At 31.9% G+C, this 18,304-nt stretch overlaps 1 protein-coding gene across 2 annotated transcripts in view; it reads right to left on the reverse strand.

The window, feature by feature from the left end:
- Positions 1–8,396: 8,396 nt before the first annotated feature.
- The window catches only part of LOC136968557 (putative leucine-rich repeat-containing protein DDB_G0290503), a 52,228-nt gene continuing 42,320 nt past the window's right edge, over positions 8,397–18,304 (reverse strand). Inside the window, exons 5-11 of one of the 2 annotated variants that reach the window (XM_067262546.1) lie at positions 15,262–15,332; positions 14,130–14,199; positions 12,882–13,367; positions 12,386–12,634; positions 12,189–12,272; positions 12,023–12,106; positions 8,397–9,482 (exon numbers count right to left, since the gene is read on the reverse strand). In XM_067262546.1, the coding sequence (XP_067118647.1) occupies positions 9,324–9,482; positions 12,023–12,106; positions 12,189–12,272; positions 12,386–12,634; positions 12,882–13,367; positions 14,130–14,199; positions 15,262–15,332 (1,203 nt within the window). In that variant the 3' untranslated portion in view covers positions 8,397–9,323. The remainder of the gene's footprint in view (positions 9,483–12,022; positions 12,107–12,188; positions 12,273–12,385; positions 12,635–12,881; positions 13,368–14,129; positions 14,200–15,261; positions 15,333–18,304) is intronic. The other variant, XM_067262548.1, reaches the window with a different exon arrangement.

Raw genomic sequence — 18,304 nt, forward strand, 5'->3', positions numbered from 1 at the left:
ACTCTACGACTTTCTGGCTCAGTGCCAGCAAACAACTATGTAACTAGACAATGTTAATTTTCACAAAATGTTACAAATTATCAAGTTTGTGTCAGTTTTGATATATATTATTATTTTTTTTTAAATAAATTTTTCTAATAAAATGCATTGAAAAATATCGTATTTAAAACTAAAGATATTAATAAATGTAAGTGATTTTTTCGTATAGATATAATGGTAATTTGATTTTTGGTGAACTTTTAAAATAATATTGCCCGACTGACCTATATTGCCTTAAGAGGGATCGCAAAATAAACGTAAACGAGATGTCGGGGAAAAGGGATAAAGCGATACGAAATTCGTCATACGCTATAAGAACGTGTTAGCCGAACGACCTTGGTCGAAACAGTTTTTACTAAGTCATTTTGTTAAAATCCGTTTTGTCTAGTTAAAACTAGTTTTAACTCAAATTTATTTTTGCCTAGCAGTAAATTCTAGTTATGGGTGTACTATAGATTACCCCCTACGGAATTTCAGGACTTTGATTATATATTGGAACTCAGGGGACCGAGACGAGTTCAACGGTACCCTATTTTTGGACCGGAGACGAAAAATAAAAAAGTTATCATACTTTTTCACTTACCATACTTTTTTAATGCTCTCACGAAGACGGCACCATAGTTGCTAGTACTGCCATCTTGCGGTAAAGTCTGCAAACCGTGACGTCGGACTACGGTCGTCTCCAGAGGGTTAAACACGCGATACGAGAGCGGAGAGAGCGACGCGACTCCCTATCATCGCGCGATCGCCGGAAGAAAGTGTGATAACTTTTTTATTTTTGTCTCCGGTCAAAAAGTGGGTATCGTTGAACTCGTCTCGGTCCCCTCAGTTCAGATATATACTCAAAGTCCCGAAATTACATAGATAGTAATCTATAGTATCCCCTAGTTATAACAACGACATCCAGTAAAAACTAGTTTCAACTAGTTAAAACGGGTTTTTACTGTAACATATATATTAAAAGCAGAATGTTTTGACACCGCCAACCTATACTGAAAGTGCTGTAAATCGACTGCGCCTGGATGAAATACAACCAAATCAATCAAGACCGACAAGTACTTTATCCCCACTTTGCAAAATACTGTATTACGTTTCAATTTGATTTTAATTAATTGATTAATGTTGATTTTATTTTAAATTTTAGTTTCAGATTCAGTTTCGGCATAAAACCAAAGTTTTAATTATTATTTGATTATCTTTAATTTTAATTAGCTGGCTACCTAGCATTAATAAATGTTATATTAAACATTAATATTATAATATATATTATATATTATACTGTGACTATAATTATATTCCTTCGTTTTCATTAATACAGATATTTCTACTTTTTTTATAATTAAATTTTTACACGTTTTTAAAATTATTATTAGTTTTACTTTATGCATGTTAATCTCGTTACTTTGGCAATTACAATGCTTTACTGTAGCATAATTGACATTATTATATTTAATGAATCGGGATAGTTCTATTAATTTTGTTCGCAATGTCTTTTCTTTTTTTCTTTAATATACAGAGTAAACCAAAAGCGGGTGGACAGTAAACGATAACATTTATTGAGATTACATATACATATAAATTTCGATTACATATACAATTACGTGTACTAATACAATACAATGCAATTTTATCAATGCGGGTGCTAAAACTGCTGTCCATCACAATTTACACAGCTTTGAAGCCTACGTTTCACCATTTCACGCTTCGACAAACATTTTTGCACAAGTATCTTTGTGTATTAATTTCTTCAAAGTCATCTCTGATGTAATTTTTCAACTATAATTATAACCAAGTTAAATATACACCATCGTTATAGTATAACCGTAACACAAACCCTATTCCACTTACTTTGATTTACTCTGTATATGCGTGTACAGTACATCCTAATTTACATACCATATTATCTTGATTCAAAGTATGTTCCATTTCATTTTTATCTTTTACTGTCTTTTGATTAATTGCCTGTTGTGGTATTAAATATATATTACATTACTTTCTCTCATCAAGAATTCAAACTTTCCTGACAAATCAATTAAATAATAGTCTATTAATTTACGTAATACGAATTTGTCAGAAAATAAGAAATGGTTTTTTTCCAGACTTTTGCATTTCAAAACTTCGCTTTCCAAAATGATAGAGCTGTTTAATTACATAATTTAGACTAAAACGATGAAATAATTCAATTATTTTGTTTTTTGTAAATTCTCCAATGCTTAAACTTGATTGTTAAGTGGAATTATTTAAAAACAGAATATAGATTCTTCACAAACAGCACATTTTCAAACGGCTGTCAGTGATCGAACGGATAAACTACCGAACTAGTGGTTTGAGGGTTAACACCTTTCTAACCTACTGGCTACGTGGAGTTTTCCGGTTCTTTTTCACGAGTCCAACACCTAAATAGTGCCAGTTTTCCAAAGAAATTTCTCCCAGGAAGCACCATTTGCTATACGGCCAGCGTTTTCAGTCGATTTCTTCCTTCGATCCATTCCATTCCAATTTATTTGCATACTTCTCCTATTGACCTATCGTATCTGATGCGAAGCACTTCGAATGTTCAACAATCCAGAAAACACAGAATACAGCGTTTCAATCATCTGGAAGTATAAGAGTAAATTAATACATAATAATAACTATATTTTTATTATTTTCTTGACGCACTTACCTTAATCGGAAACTTGTTGGTGACGAAGAAATAACCGCAGAACGAAAGCCTGAGTGGAACTCTTCCAAACCTCTTCATAAAGTTTAGAATCTAAAAACGAACAGAATATAAGAAATTGTGTTAAAATTTCCAAAGGCTAAAGTTACACACTTTCAGTTTCTGTTCCAATCGAAGGTTGCATTCACCGAACCTTCTTATTTCTTGAAAAGACTTTTGCATCTGAAAGTAATTTTAGAATTATGGAAGTTTAGAATATTGTTAAGTACCGATATCTATAGAAATGAAATACTCACAGCCGAGTTCAACGTAGTCAATAGTAAGCCAAACGTAAAACAATTGATAACGAAGAAAAGAACGACCGTAAAAATAAAAACTTTCATTTGTCGCTCCACATCCGAAAAAATATTTACGTAACACAATAAGCAGGTGACAAATAACATAAAATAATATAATAGAAATATTTCTTTGTCCCAAATCCCAAACACGTAATTGATCAACGACCAAATTTCGGCGTGTTGCATCATTATTTCCTCGAGTTCAATGTCTAAGTTTGAGTTACGGATAGACAGCGAACATAAATCGTCGGACACTCTCTTAAATACAGTTCTGGTAAAGAATATAGCCGAATAACACAATAGACCGAAATGAAAAAGAAAACCAGTGTAGAATATCATGAAGATCCCTAACTCTACATTGCAGAACAAAGCTTCCGCTTTGTAAATTGCTTCACTTTCTATCAAAGGATAAAGGTAGAATATATTAAAGAACGAGAAATTAAATACGAATAAGGTCATAGATGCAAATGAAACTTTCAACCATTTGTAAAACAGCTTATACAGTTTATCTTCTTCTAAATATCCTTTTCGTCTAATTTTTACGCTGCACTCCAGCTCGCGTTTCTTAACATAATGATACATAAGCGTGAAATTTACAGAGGAAATAATGACGACGGTTATTAAAAATTCGTTGTAGTTGCCACCCAACAGCAGATAGCCCGTACAAGGTGCGTGTTCCTTCAATTCCGGAACCACTAACGAAATTAATATACACGAGTGAAACCAATAAAAGCCTTCCAGGAGGTAAAACGCTCCTTTCCTTATTTTCCGATAAAAGCTGGAACTTTGTTCCTCGCGAAAAGAGCATCGAATGATAATTCCAAAAAATTCGGCACTCGGAAGATAAGGACGAAGCGAGCAATGTAAACAAATCGCCGACGATAACTTTAACGGCATTTCGGCCGAATTTATAAATTTTTAATATTCTTCCAATAAAGATGAGGTTTCCGACTAAGAATATTTGTGATTTTCTTTACAGACTTTGTCTCGTGTTCGGTCGTATTCTGCCACTAATTTCCAATGAGCATGCACACACGACGGACTATTCAATTTAATAAACGCTTTCAAGCTTTATGTCCTTGAAAATATAGAATCGAAATTGTTTTAGAAACTTGCTTCCATTAAACGATTTTCCATTAAGAGGGAATTTACGCTAATTGAAAATTCTTCCCTGTAAATCGATCTCGGAAAGTTGTTCAATGTTGGAATTTTATAGGAATTTTTCGGATTTTTGATAAATGAGATGAAAATATGAAAAATAATAAAAATACAAAACATCGATTTATTATTTTGTTTTCTACAAAGAATGAATACGTAGATAAGAAGATGGCGTCGTCGTCATCCATCTTTGATTTATTCTCCTTTCTTCCCGCCAGGTAGTTGTACCGATGATCGTGAATGGCGCAGAATGAAATGATTAGGCCTACGTCAAAACTTTGTACGGCGAAGCCACTTCTATGGATACCCGGCTTAAATGAATCGCTCGAAGTTAGTTTCGTATGTTAAACGATTAAATCAGCATCTATAGATATAAATGAGGATGTTTGTTTGTCTGTTCGTTATGCATGCCTAGACCGTTCGACCAATTGCTACGAGAGTCTGAAGTTACGTTTGTATATTTTTAACTTAGACCATGTCGTACGTATCGCACCAAAATATTGAATTTCTACGTATCAATTAATTTCTGTCGACATTCGATTTTCTAGCTTTACACGTAGCGCCATCTGTTGGCAAAATTTAAAACTCTAATAAAGTAAATATAATTCTTATAGAAAAAGATATAATTTTAAAAATATTTATATTATATTCGGTTAATTACTGCGAAAATTATATAGTGAGAAATAGAAACACTATTACGTCATTGCTGCGACGGGTATCGCACGGCATTGCCTGCGTGGTGTTTGCCCCCGTACGTTATACTTTTCCTGTTAAAAATAGTCGTGCGGGTTGTATTTAATTCCGTTTGGAGCGAAATTTTTCGATTGAAATAACGTGAGTTTCGGTTTAGTTATAATATAGTTAATTGGGACCTCTTGCCCCTAAGCTTTCCGTGTCTGGTCTCGGCATTCGTCCGTGTAACTCCGTTCTCCGGATTAGGGATAGACGACGGAGAATTTATAGTAGTTTTTAAAAATTCGGCCCGACGAGTACCTTCCGGTGACCCGGTGGATAAAACCGCCGAACGTCGGTCGTTGCCGACGGACCGGCCGCGTGCAATTTTCTGGGTATTCTTCGCGTTAGTAACACCTAAATAGGGGACGGTTTTACGTAAGTCTTCCGGAGACGCGTCCTCCTCGGTAGATCGCTCGCGTATCGTGTTTCCGTAACCCGATAAACCAAACTAATTTTAATAATTTTTCTATAAACGCAATATTCGTGCGGACGTACTTAACTACCACGAAACTGGACACCCCGCCCCTCTCGATTCCATCTGTCCTTATTAACTCAAACCCGTTGCCCCAAACTTCCTTCACTGATAATGCTTAAGATGTTCTCGCCTAAGATTTTAGAATGTGTATGGGGGCACAATTTATTTCAACCACTTTGAAGCTTAATAACTCCTGTGTTAAATCATCTGACTCCGATTTAAAAACCACAGAAGTTATTAGGCTTCAAACAGGGTGAACATAATCGTGTCCTCCCCACACAGTCTAACATTCATACATACAAAAAAAAAAAAAAACCGAATCTTTTCCATATCTCGACATTTCGAGGTGTCCCGAGTCCAAAAATTTGGGAGGGGTCATTTTTTGCCCGATGGTTACACTTTATGTTATATATAACAGCCGGGAAAGTAAAAATTACCAAATACAGTAGACCCCCCATAACACGGTAGATAAGTTCCGTGTTGTACGAGTCACTTAAATACGTGAGCCAATCACGGTCCGTGTGCCGGGCTGTGATTGGCTCGTGTATTTAAGTGACTCGTACAACACGGATTCGTATAACACGGAAATTATCTACCGTGTTATAGGGGGGTCTACTGTACATATTTATATATTGACTGTGTCCTTACTTAGAGGAGTCCATTAGCTTTGGAATAAAAAAAAGTTTCTACATTCTATCTTTATTAGAACTCTATTTATTGAATATTTTATTCTGAGGTCACGTGATGACATCGGAATTCCCGGGTCTATTTTGGTAACAAGTCCGTCCCTGGTCGGAGTTGGCGGATGTCTACGTGACTCCACCGCCCTAGATAATTCTTCCGCAGTGTCGATTCATCCGGAAGATCCTGCTTCGTGCATTTTTTAAGTACTTCCTAAGCAAAGGATGCTTCAGTTTATGCAATTCTGTATTTCATCCTTAAAGTATCTATGAAAAAATATTTCCTTGATCCCGAAATTCCATTTTTGTGAGCAGCATCTGGGATGTTCGATCCCGATCCCGTCGACGTGCTGCTTGCACGTGTCTCACAGAACGCACACGATCCTCAAAATGTGATTTCTTCGGGCACGCAAATGATTTTGATACTTGGCAGAACACTTTTGAGCCATCCACTGTGAAGTCTCTCTCGGCTAACTTCGCTTCCTTCACCCATTTTGGCAGAAGTCGAGACATTCGGAACTTTTATGCTTACCCATTAAATTTCCTAGTTTGTAGCCGAATATAAAACCTCGAGGCTGCGCACACTTCTGCACTTCACACAGTCACCAATAATTTATTAAAAAATAATCAGAAAGTAACCGAATAAAATTAAATTAGCTCAAAAGATAGCCAAGACGCTAATAAGTTTTATTTTCGTCAATTAAAAAAAACGTTTGTTTTAAATTAAACTTTCTTGGCAACAATAAAGGTGTTTGATTATTAATTATTATTATTTTAAAAAAACCTGAATTTGGCGTAAAGTAATTCAACGTAGCAATATTGTTTGAAAAACAACTTCGGCTTTTGTTCCGAAATCCGAAATGGCTTTTCTGGTATCTACAGTGGCATCAGTGACCGCATACATAACAGTATTTCCCAAAAATTACAAATGTATTTTTTTAAAAATCCGGAAGAAAATCCAATAAATCGAGCATTTTTACCGATTTCAGTTCAAAAAAATGTAAAAAGTTAATTTTCGTCGGTTAGAAGCAAAATGTGTCATTTTTGGAAAATCCGGGACTACAGTGTACGGTCAAACGTTTACTTAAAAATAAATCTCTAAATGTCTGGATGAAGATGGTATGTGTGTCTGAGGTTTTCAAAACGTTTCTCTCTTTGAAGCTGCTAACTTTCATAGGCTGCAAGTGCATGTTTCTTGCACCCGTGCAACGATCCGCCACTGTTATCAAGAGTAATGTATTATTATTATTTTACTAAAATATTAGCTATTTTGTATATTGATTATTTCTTAAGAGATTCGATTGATCTGTTTGGTTATAAAACACAAAGAACAAAATTGAAAACTGTGCACAACTGAATTTACCAATTTTATTTTTGCTCTCAACTGTATTACAATAAACGGAACTGTTACAATTCCTAAAACTATAGTTCTAAAGTTTAAATTGCCTAAGGTTACAACTTGATCTTTAACTATACCAATGCTAAAGTATGAGGTGTGGTCTAGATCGCTTCAATTAGAGCTTTTCAAAAACTACTGTTAAAAACAGCAGATGGTTTGGGTATTTTTTCCAATATAACAATTATCAAATCATCCGTTTTGATATAAATTAAATTAAAAACTGTATACAAAAAAAGTTAATAACTTTGTTACATTTATCCCCGGTAATAGTTGCATTTGATTGTATAGTTGCTTAGAAAAGTTTAAGTGGATGCAAAAACTTTTATTTTATTCGTAATCTATTATACTTTCCAATCATTTTTAACTAGTCCAGCAGAACTAATAAAAAAAAAACAAAGAAAAATATAACATTGAGATAACAATTTTCTAATTTTAAACAATAATCCAAACAAACATTTTACTATAACAAAATTTTCAAAATTAAAGTCTCATATAAAAGCATATTAAAAATACTAAATAATACATAATACTAAAATTTAAATATTGTACATGCAAATGTGTATAAAAAAATTACATTGCAACTGAACTATCCTAGTAAGCTTTCTAACATAACTTTCACTTAAAAAAACATTAAAAATGAGCCCAAAAGAAAATACAAAATGTCTCAAGTTCAACCAAATTACAACTTTACAGTAATAAAATTTGGCCTAACATGGCTTAAAATCATCAAATATATATTTGAAACTTCAAGTTGTGAGTAATATACAAATAAATTTAAAGTAAAAAAAAACTATAAAAAAGAATAAATTTTGGCAATTTAAATTATAAATTTTAAATTTTATAATTTTAAATATAAATTATAAATTTTGGCAATTTAATAAAACTTTTGCATAATAAACTGAGAAAATTTTCTGGAAACAATGCCACTGTAACATTCGTTCTGTGAAAATTGAGTTGTAGTTGCAAATTTGCATTTAAGCAGCTATAGAAACATTATTTTGACTGATCAGACTGCTTGTAATTCATTTTAACAGAAAAAAACAAACTATATCAAATATACAAAACACATTCCGCATTCCTCGTACAGTTTGACGTGTATAAAATTTATGTAATACATCATTTATGTACAAACTTCCCTTATCCATATACATTATTATATAATCAATTACAGTTTTTATATATTTATATATATACATGCATAGATTTATATATTAATTCATTTCTCAAGACAAAATCAATCACGATCTGAAATTAAAGAGCTTTAACTCGTTACGGTGTTTCCTCGGCAATTGTAACTGGTAATCGTAAGAGAATGCCTTTAAAAAGCTGATATGATAATCCCTGAGATTATAACAATGAATAGGGAACAGATTACAATGGTTTAACCTAATATAAATTATGTTTTGTGGCAACACAATTACAAACTCAATCTTAAATATAATAAATAATTCTTATAGATATAAAAAAATTACAAAAACTGAGCAAATTAGTTTTACCTGTTGTGGCAACAACATTAGTGCACACTTATAGCATGCTAAAATAATTTTATGCCTTAAGAACAGAGTAAACATAGTAGAATGCATATATTGCCGGTTACACATTGTGGAATTTGAATAATGAGTTAATTTAAATAATTACTGTTCTACTTTCAAGCTGTTTTCAACACTGCACAAAGTAACTTTAAAACTGTACAGAATTTTTGTACTTTAAAACTCAATTTTCCGTATTTACCTTTCTCCTGGCAATATAGAAACTTATATTAAAGTATTGCTTTGGTCTGTATTGCTACTAGAATCTAAATTCCAACGTCCATTATTAAACTACCAAATCCAAATAATCACACGTCCATTATTAAACTACCGATTGACTTACGCCCAAAAGAATTGTGATTTGAATGATTGGCATTCTCGTTCATTTTTCTAGCTTCATCAAGAGACCTTCTTGATTGGACTATAGCAGACTGTAATGTTTGTATAGTGATGTTCAGCTGTTCTATCTGTCAAAGTAGTAAAATTTGATTAAATCTGTTATTGTGAAAATATATTATTCATGATACCGAGATAAATTATTTAAAAAATATTTAATGAAATTATTAAAAACAGTGCAAGAACATAGATTTTTATAGATTTATTGATGATTCTTAGAAAACAATCATCAATAAGCATTCAGCAACTAAATTGTTCATATCTTTACCTATTTAAAACATTAAGAGGATAAAAAACTTAATTATGCACAAATCAGTAATGCATATATTTGTGAACTACTGAATAGGAGAAAATAGAATGTAAATGAAAAAATTCCTCTTCAATTTTGTTTGTTTTTTTAATTTTAAAAAGGAGATCATCTTATCATCGGCTTGGGAAGCCTTTCTCAACAGATCCCTGACGTAGCGCTATACTCACATCGCGCAAGTCTAATATGACGACATCGGCTACACGCGACAGCGTTCCAGAATGCAAATTTTTTCTAAAATTTTGTCGAACAGAATTCCGTTACGCCTGACGAAGAACCAACGAGGTTCGAAAACGTTTGCGTTTTACAGAGAAAGAAGAGAGAAGCACACCGGTCAAAGGCACTAAAGTTGTTGATTTTCATTTATTTGTTTGTTTTTCTTATTATTTATTTATTATTCTGCAATCTTTAATAATATATAATATATACATATTAATATTTAATAATTTCATAATATTGCAAAGATTTGATTAATTTGATTGATTAGTTAATGTGAGATAACTGACATTAAAGCTACTTGATGGATTACAATTATCCGTATCACAGGCAGATATAATTCACAGCTGGTTTTGAGTAATCCCAATGATGTGGGAAATGATGTGCTGCCCTGTGTTACATTAAATAAATTATGGGATAGTATTCTATTGTTATCATAAGGAAGGACACTATTTCCCATGTGTTGTTAGAAATCAGTTTTAAATTCAATCTCCTGTGGCAGTAAACTAACACATTAGAATATAGTCAGCTGACCATCTTCTGAAAAAATTCTTTTAAAGTGATTTACTGAGAGTCTTATATATGACAAAAAATTTCATCAGAATTCCAACACATTTCTTCAAGTATTTTTTACTTTAATAATTTAAACAATGGGCATTCAAATTGTATCAAGAATATTTTATAGGTAAGTCTAAAATATTATGAATATCACATATCAAAGAAAAATATCTAAGAACATTTATTCACTTAGGACTGGTTGCATAAGATTTAAATCAAAGTTAAATGCACTTTAAGCTACAAAATTAACTTCAATGCATCACACAAGTTTTTAGGGTAAACTGCTGCACAGGTTTTGAGTGGTTAACATTTATTCAGTTAATTATAGTTCATAGATTCTGAAAATGATAGTGATTGATCTGATACATTTTTGAATTTAGATTGGTGGAATTAGGCAAAGTGATACATGTGCGATCTGCTAAGGGGAGGCAAGCGGGTTGATGAGGTACAAACCCACACAACCATGTAAAATCACTTATGGTCATATACACGTGCCTTGAGGCACAAGAAATAATCACACATGGCTAGGTCAGGTGAAAGAGGAAACCAATGAATGTCACCGAACCTGGAAATGAGGCAACCGGGGAAGAGATGACAAATAACATCAATTAATGCTCTAGCTGCGAGACCATCGTCCCATCCTGTTGAAATCACACACCTCTGATGGGAATACATTTCCATCGTATGCAAGGATGAGGAAACGTATTCCTATCAGATGTGTATGACTGAGCAATCCCCTTTGCATACGACTGTTTCCTCAGTCGTACGCTAACATACGGTGTTCTATCATCCATGGCTCCATGCCTTCAACTGAAAAGACAATGCTAAACCTCACTACTTTCACACTAACTGCCACACATGTCACTCCACCTGGTGGTGAGTTCTAGCTATTTCAAAAACGTCCTTCCTTTCTGCCACACACTGTATATTAAAATTGCAGGAATTTGTTAAGCTTGATCAGTTGTATGAGGAATTTTGTGAGTCTAGAGGTGTTTTATTAGTGTTAATTATCAAGGCAGTGATTTTGATAACTGGCTGTATTTTTTTTTCTAAAGTTTCTAAGGAAAGTGTTCCAAACATAAATAAAGTCATAGGGTTTTAACTAAGTATTCCAGGCTCTAATACCTTTGTAGAAGACTTTTTTTCAGTAATGAAGAATAAGTGGACAGATGTTAGAAACAGGAGACATCCAGAGCTGATCAAACTGGAACTATAAATTGTATGCAATTTCCCTTTCAATTTTAAGCAATTTACAAAACAGATGAAAAATTATTAAGAGCAGCTAAATCATAACAAAAATATTAGGAGGAGTAAATAGCATATAAGTTAATGTAAACAATGTTCTATACAATGTAATAAAATATTTGATCTGTGGTAGAAAATCTTTCTTTTTTTCCTGAAAAAACCTGGCAACCCTATAAATTCTGACAGTGATGATGATTTAATTAAATTAGGTTTCTGCTATAACTTTCTAAAACTGCTACAATAGAAATTAATTGCTAGTTAGTTAATAAGAACAAAAAAAGTTACTTCTTTTTCATAAATTTTCAATTTTTTCCTAGTATTCTGCAAGTCATCTCGAGTTTTCAATAATTCTTCACCTTGTTCATCTAACTAATAATTAAAATTTTAAACAGTTATGATAATTAATTTTTTAGAACTTATTCATATTTTTACATAAAATTCTTAAACCTACTTGCACCATTAAATGACGTTTCTGATTTTGTAGTATTTTTTCATTTTTATACATATCTTCTAATTTTTCTTCCAATAGCTTTAACTAGAAAATGTCATAATCCATTATTCTATAACATTCTATTATTATTATAGCAGGAGTATAAAAGTTTAGATTTTAAAACAAATAAATTAGTTCAATAAGTAAAATTATTATACCTCGCAGACTTCAGTTTGGGTGGAAATAGTGGAAGAGCATCGAGAATTTTCCCACGGAGTCTGTACAGATTGATGAATTCCACAATGGTCTTCTGTTTGTATCATAACAGTGTTTTTTTTTATTCCTAACAATACTTCATCTAATAATTTCTCATCACAGGAACTTCTATTGATTTCACATAAGTGATTATGACAGACTGGCACATTCTTCACTTTTTCACAATTATGATTGATGATAGAACAGATTTCCTATGTAATAAGAAAAAAAAAGAATTGCAAATAAATGATTTTTAATACAATTTCTACATAACAAAGCTTATTTAATGTACTGGTACAATATTGTTTAACAAATTAATTCATTTTTTGATAGAATTAATCCAAAATTCCAGATTCCTGTATTAATTGTGTGTGAAAAATCAACTGAAAATTGCTGTTTTATGTATTTTATTCTATTAAAAAAACCTGCATATGATCACAGGTTAGAATATACACTTACATTTTCCTTTCTTCTGTTTCTTTCTGTAAAATTATTATTGTTTTGCACAATTATATTTTTTTCATTGGACACAAAACAAGACTTATCACAAATGACCAAAGACAAATTTTTACAATCGACATCGATAGGAAGACTTCTTGTAAAAATAGTTGCATAATTAGACCAGTGACGCTCTCTCGGCTTCATTCTCAGACAGGCCAGGAATGATTCGCTCTTTGTTCTTTTTATTTTTCTAATATCGTCTAACGATTCTTTCAAAGAGCTTAACGATTCTTTCAAAGAGCTAAACGATTCCTTCATTTTCCATTTGTCTGTATTTGCTCTTGGATTAAAATGCAAATCCGTCTGAATGCTTTTCTGAATTGGAGACCTTTCTATCTTGTTTTGCACTGTTTCTTCCGACTGTTGATTGTTGTTTTGAAAATTTTTCTTATGTGTAATTACTGGACTATCAGCAGTATGATAGGGAGAATTATCTATTTGAATCTAGATAAGAAAAAGAAAAGTAAAATTAAAAATATAAATGTTGATTGAATGAAAAATTTAGTTGACTGTGGTAAAGAAATAGGATTTCATAGAATATCATTGTTTTTGATTCAAGAAACATTTATATATTTCAACAAATAATATTTATTCAATAGAGCTATACTTTAGAAAATTGAGAGGAGCACAGAGAAAACAGCGAAGTAAACACAAACAAGGAAACAGAAATGACAAGAGAGAGATTTGAAATTTGAGAGTTGTTAAATATCATTTTAGTATTGTTAATATAATGAATAATAAAAGATAGAATATTTTTGTTTAGAAATAGAACATTGTTCAAAATTTAAACTGTTATTTGTTTTCCTGTAATCATCCTATTCACTAATCATCCTAATTTAGAATTCAAACATAGAACACTAAAATTTGATAGTTTCACTTAAAAATGGATGATGATATTTACACAGTAAAAATATTTGTAGAAGAAACTAAAATGTATTTTTAAATATCTTTTGCATATCTTTACAGAGGCACAATCTCTAATAAAATGTCAAGTCTATAATGGTAGACTGTTTGTTCCTGGTGATTGAGCATGATGAAATGAGAAGACATTTTAGTCTCTTCTATACATTTTTTACTATTAAAATTGGAATTCTTAATGAAAGACTAGGTATGTTTTGAAACTTTTTCATTGAAATAAGGAATCAAATCATATAAATAAATTCATTACAGTAACTTAATATTTATAAATAGTAATAAAATTATTACCTCTGAAGGAATACAATTTCTGTTATCATCTGCAATGCTTTGATTTAAATTTAATGATTCCAGAGAAGATCTGAAATTAAAACATATAATAAAATTAACTATTTTCTTAAAAGTACCGTGTTTTTTACAGTGTTTTAATTACCATGTGTTATTTACCATTACAGCAGTGTCAATTCCAAAATTCAATATTTTTATGCATTTTTATTTGTCCAAAATTGAGATGCATCTTAAAATCAATGACATCTTAACCTAGGTTCACATTGGTGTATGAACTGCTACAAAGTGGATACAAATTGCTAGTTTGTCCCCTTTCAGCAAGTGTTCGATCAGTTTGTTAGGAGTTGAGAATATCTCAACTTTTGCCAAACTTTGGTTTTCTTGACTGATCAATTTTTCATAACTAGTGTTCAAAACTTTTTTAACCAAGCATATCCTAACTTAACTTATGTCACATAGTCCATTGCAGACAATGTTTTGTTACAGTTAATGTTCTTTTTGTTTGTTCATAGTGGTTTGTGTAACTAAACCTCAAACACAACCTTTTAATATGATTTAAAAATGTTCCAAAACAAATTTTGTTGTATACAAATCAGAAGCATTTGATTTTTGTTTTTGAAGAAAGTCATTAAAAATGATTGAAAGAATTTGAATAGATAATAAAACGGCTGCATATTAAAAGGTTGTGTTCGAGGTTTAGTTGTTTTTACAAAGTGCGGTTATAGAAGAGTGGTTTGTATGACAGTGTAAACTGATCTTTACATTTGCAGGCTAAAACGATCAGAAGTCATTGCGAACAGACCATACAATATAGTATGCTTCAATAATAAATATTTCTGGTTACTCTACCCAATTGTTAAATTGATTCAAATGACGTTTGCTGGTAAGGAGCATTTAAATTCGACGTTTTTTAATGTTTAAACTGCTTTTGAGATAACATTATGATGATGCATTAAGAGATAAATTATTGTTTATGCAGAAATATATGCATTATTGTATATACTTAACAAAATCAATTATTTAAACTTTTTTAAATTTCAGTTTCACTCATTGTTTGCCTTAAAAGTGAAGTAATCTTAAATATCAATCAATTTTAATTTTATCTTAAATTTCAGATAACAATAAAAATACTTACCTTTCAGATACTGAATAAATAGGACCAAATACTTGTTCTGGAGTAACTTCACAAAAAGTCATGCTATCCAACTGCAATAGCAAATAGACATTATTTAAAACAATTTTAAGTTCAAAATAACAAGTCAAAATTTACATACAGTAGAGCATCGATTATCCGACCCCCAATTAACCGACCGCGTTCTAGTCAGCAAATTCAAATGTCCGCTAGTGATGTGGCGCTACAATATTTGGTTATATCTTGGCTACTTTAATATTATTTTTGTTAAATTTTTGCATGTTTTAGCTGGCAGCACTGGCTCCACCATGAAAGGGAGGCTAGTATTTAAACCAGGCCTAACACACTATACTAATAATGTATTTTTTCATACTTTTCGATTATCCGACTTTTCAGTTATCCGACTAACCCCAGTCTCCAATTAAGTCGGATAATCGATGCTCTACTGTATTTTACAATTTCTTTAAACTTGATACTTAACTACAAAAATCTTTATTAAAAAATTTATTGTATCATAACTCATTAACACTGAATGATAAAGTTAGCACCCAAAGAAAATTGTCCAATTACTGAAACCTTGGCACACAGTTATGTCTTAGAAAGATATGTAAGTTATTACAGTTGTGATCCTACTGTATGCCAGATTATGCCAACACTGTCTTAAAATTGCTACTCCAGTATCCCATGAAAAAGCTTGCAGAGGCTTGCCATGTTCACAATTTTCAATGTATCTCTTACTTAGAAGTCTTCAAACTCAAGACAAATCTTTATGATGTAAAGATATTGTGCACAGCTGATGAAATTTGAAAAACTATATCATCAAGCTGAAGGAAGCAGGAATGGCTGTTTTGCCACATTACCCACCATCTATCATTCTGACTGACTCTGAGGTGTTGTTGCAGATAATAAATATATAAAAGTGTGCACATGTGTGCATGCACCCATACCATCAATAGAGATCATGACACAAGCACAAGCAACTGCAATGTGCTTGACCCCATCTAGAGACAGGTGGAAACATCACTACAGAATCCTATCTCTTCCCATACAATTAACTTGCATGCATGGCAATCATTTTAAAATATTGCCATTACCAGTCCAATGTTTTTGGTTTCATTTGCAATGGTACTGTGACAGAAGCATGGACCAGCAATATATTGTCTTTATCAACAAATTCCAGTTGTGTTCAAGAACAACCAACCACTGTATTAATGTGGAAGACCAATAGTAAGTGCTTCAGTTCTGCTTTTACTGTTGAGTGGCATACTGCCTCACTGCTAGTATACTAGTCTGCTGAGTCATCTTGTATGACAGTGAGCCACCCCTACTTTAGTATGAGGAACATTAACAACACGATGCAATATATTTAGGAAATCTCACACACTCATATTTTGTCTTTTGTGACATGCCTACAAACAGCCATTTTCAAGCAAGATAATGCTCGGAGCATACAGCTAGGGTTTTCCAGAATGTTACTGACACAGTGACCTGCATGGTCTCCAGATTTATCTCCCATCAAGCATTTGTGGGACCAGATGAGACACCAGCTTCAGCCATCTAACAAGGAGGAGGCTCAAACTTATTTCAAGGATTTGGATCTGCCTTTGTATGGCTATTCTAGGGCACAAAAAAAGCACAGACTGCATTTTGAGAAAATTGTGATTTTAGGTGGATCTTGATGATGGATCTCTTTCAGACCTAGAAAATTGAAAGATATTGAAAAACAAAATAATTTTTATATATGTATGCAACATCCAAAAACTGATAGTTTGAAAAATTGGCATGTTTTTATTTCAACCAAGACTTGAAATACTTCATAAGTTTGATAGTCAGCAAGTGGTAAATATTGCGGTAGGAGTAAGTATTCCATAAGTGGTAGTGTGCCCAGAAATTCTATACTTGTGTGTTCAAATTAAAAACTTCCAGTGGGTGTGGTTATATTTTATTTCTCACTATAAACTACAATGATTTTTGATATTATTTTTATCTGAATATTGTACTTACAAACAAGAAGTATAATTAGGAAGGTAGTGAATGAATAATATTTGCAAATTATTATATGTATTTACATAATTATTAATACTCACATAAATATATAATAACTAGAAATTCCCCAGCCAAGCATGATAGACTACTTTCTATAAGAAAGTAGAGAATGAAGAATTAAGAGTAGATTTGAAGAAATTCAAAAGGAGTAACTCATATTTCTAAAAATTAAGTAGCCTATACTATCCATTGAAGCATAGCTAATGTGCAATAATACATTTTAAATAACAGGCTCATTAGATCATTACTTCTGATTGGATAATAGAACATCATGTGGTCACTATAAGCTATCTTTGTTAAACTTAAAATTTAAACTTTAAACAAAATAAGTTTAAAATATGCCATTTGCCAAAATATTTTAAAATGCAAATTTAAATACCTTTGTGTCCTTAATTTATTAATTCAGGTGATAAGTAAAGACTGTTTTTCTGATTTTGTTTACTTAATTTGCAGAACCAGTTATCCAGTGTAATAAGTCCTAATGATAGATATGTCCAAGTTTGTGATTTAAGTTTAAATTAATTTTAAAATGCAATTTAAGGAAATTCTATCATCGAGCATGAACTAAATGAGGTCACCGACATCACTGCAATGTAAGTGCAACAACCAAATTCTGAAATTGATAAAATGTTTATTCTATAGCTAATATTTCCACAAAATAAGTAGCCTACACTTTGTCAGAACATAAGACAAATATAACCAAAATTTCATCTAGATTGAACAAAAATTGCAGGAGTTATAAGGAATTCACACACACACACACATTAAGTATTATTGAGCTAAAAATAGCATTAGTCCAAAAATTATCATAGTTTATAGCAAGAAATAAAAATAACAAAATTAACAAGTTCCAGCATGCAATATAGAGTCTGTGTGCAAGCACTCTATCTCCTACAGCAACTATTACCACTTGCCAGCTATCAAACTAATTTTTTGACATAATATACATACATGAAAATTAATTTTTTTCACGTATTCGTTTCACAGATGTGAAAGCAAT

The sequence above is a fragment of the Centruroides vittatus genome, unplaced genomic scaffold (assembly GCF_030686945.1).
Source record: "Centruroides vittatus isolate TY-2023 unplaced genomic scaffold, ASM3068694v2 contig_15, whole genome shotgun sequence".
NCBI classification, from domain to species: Eukaryota; Metazoa; Arthropoda; class Arachnida; order Scorpiones; family Buthidae; genus Centruroides; species Centruroides vittatus.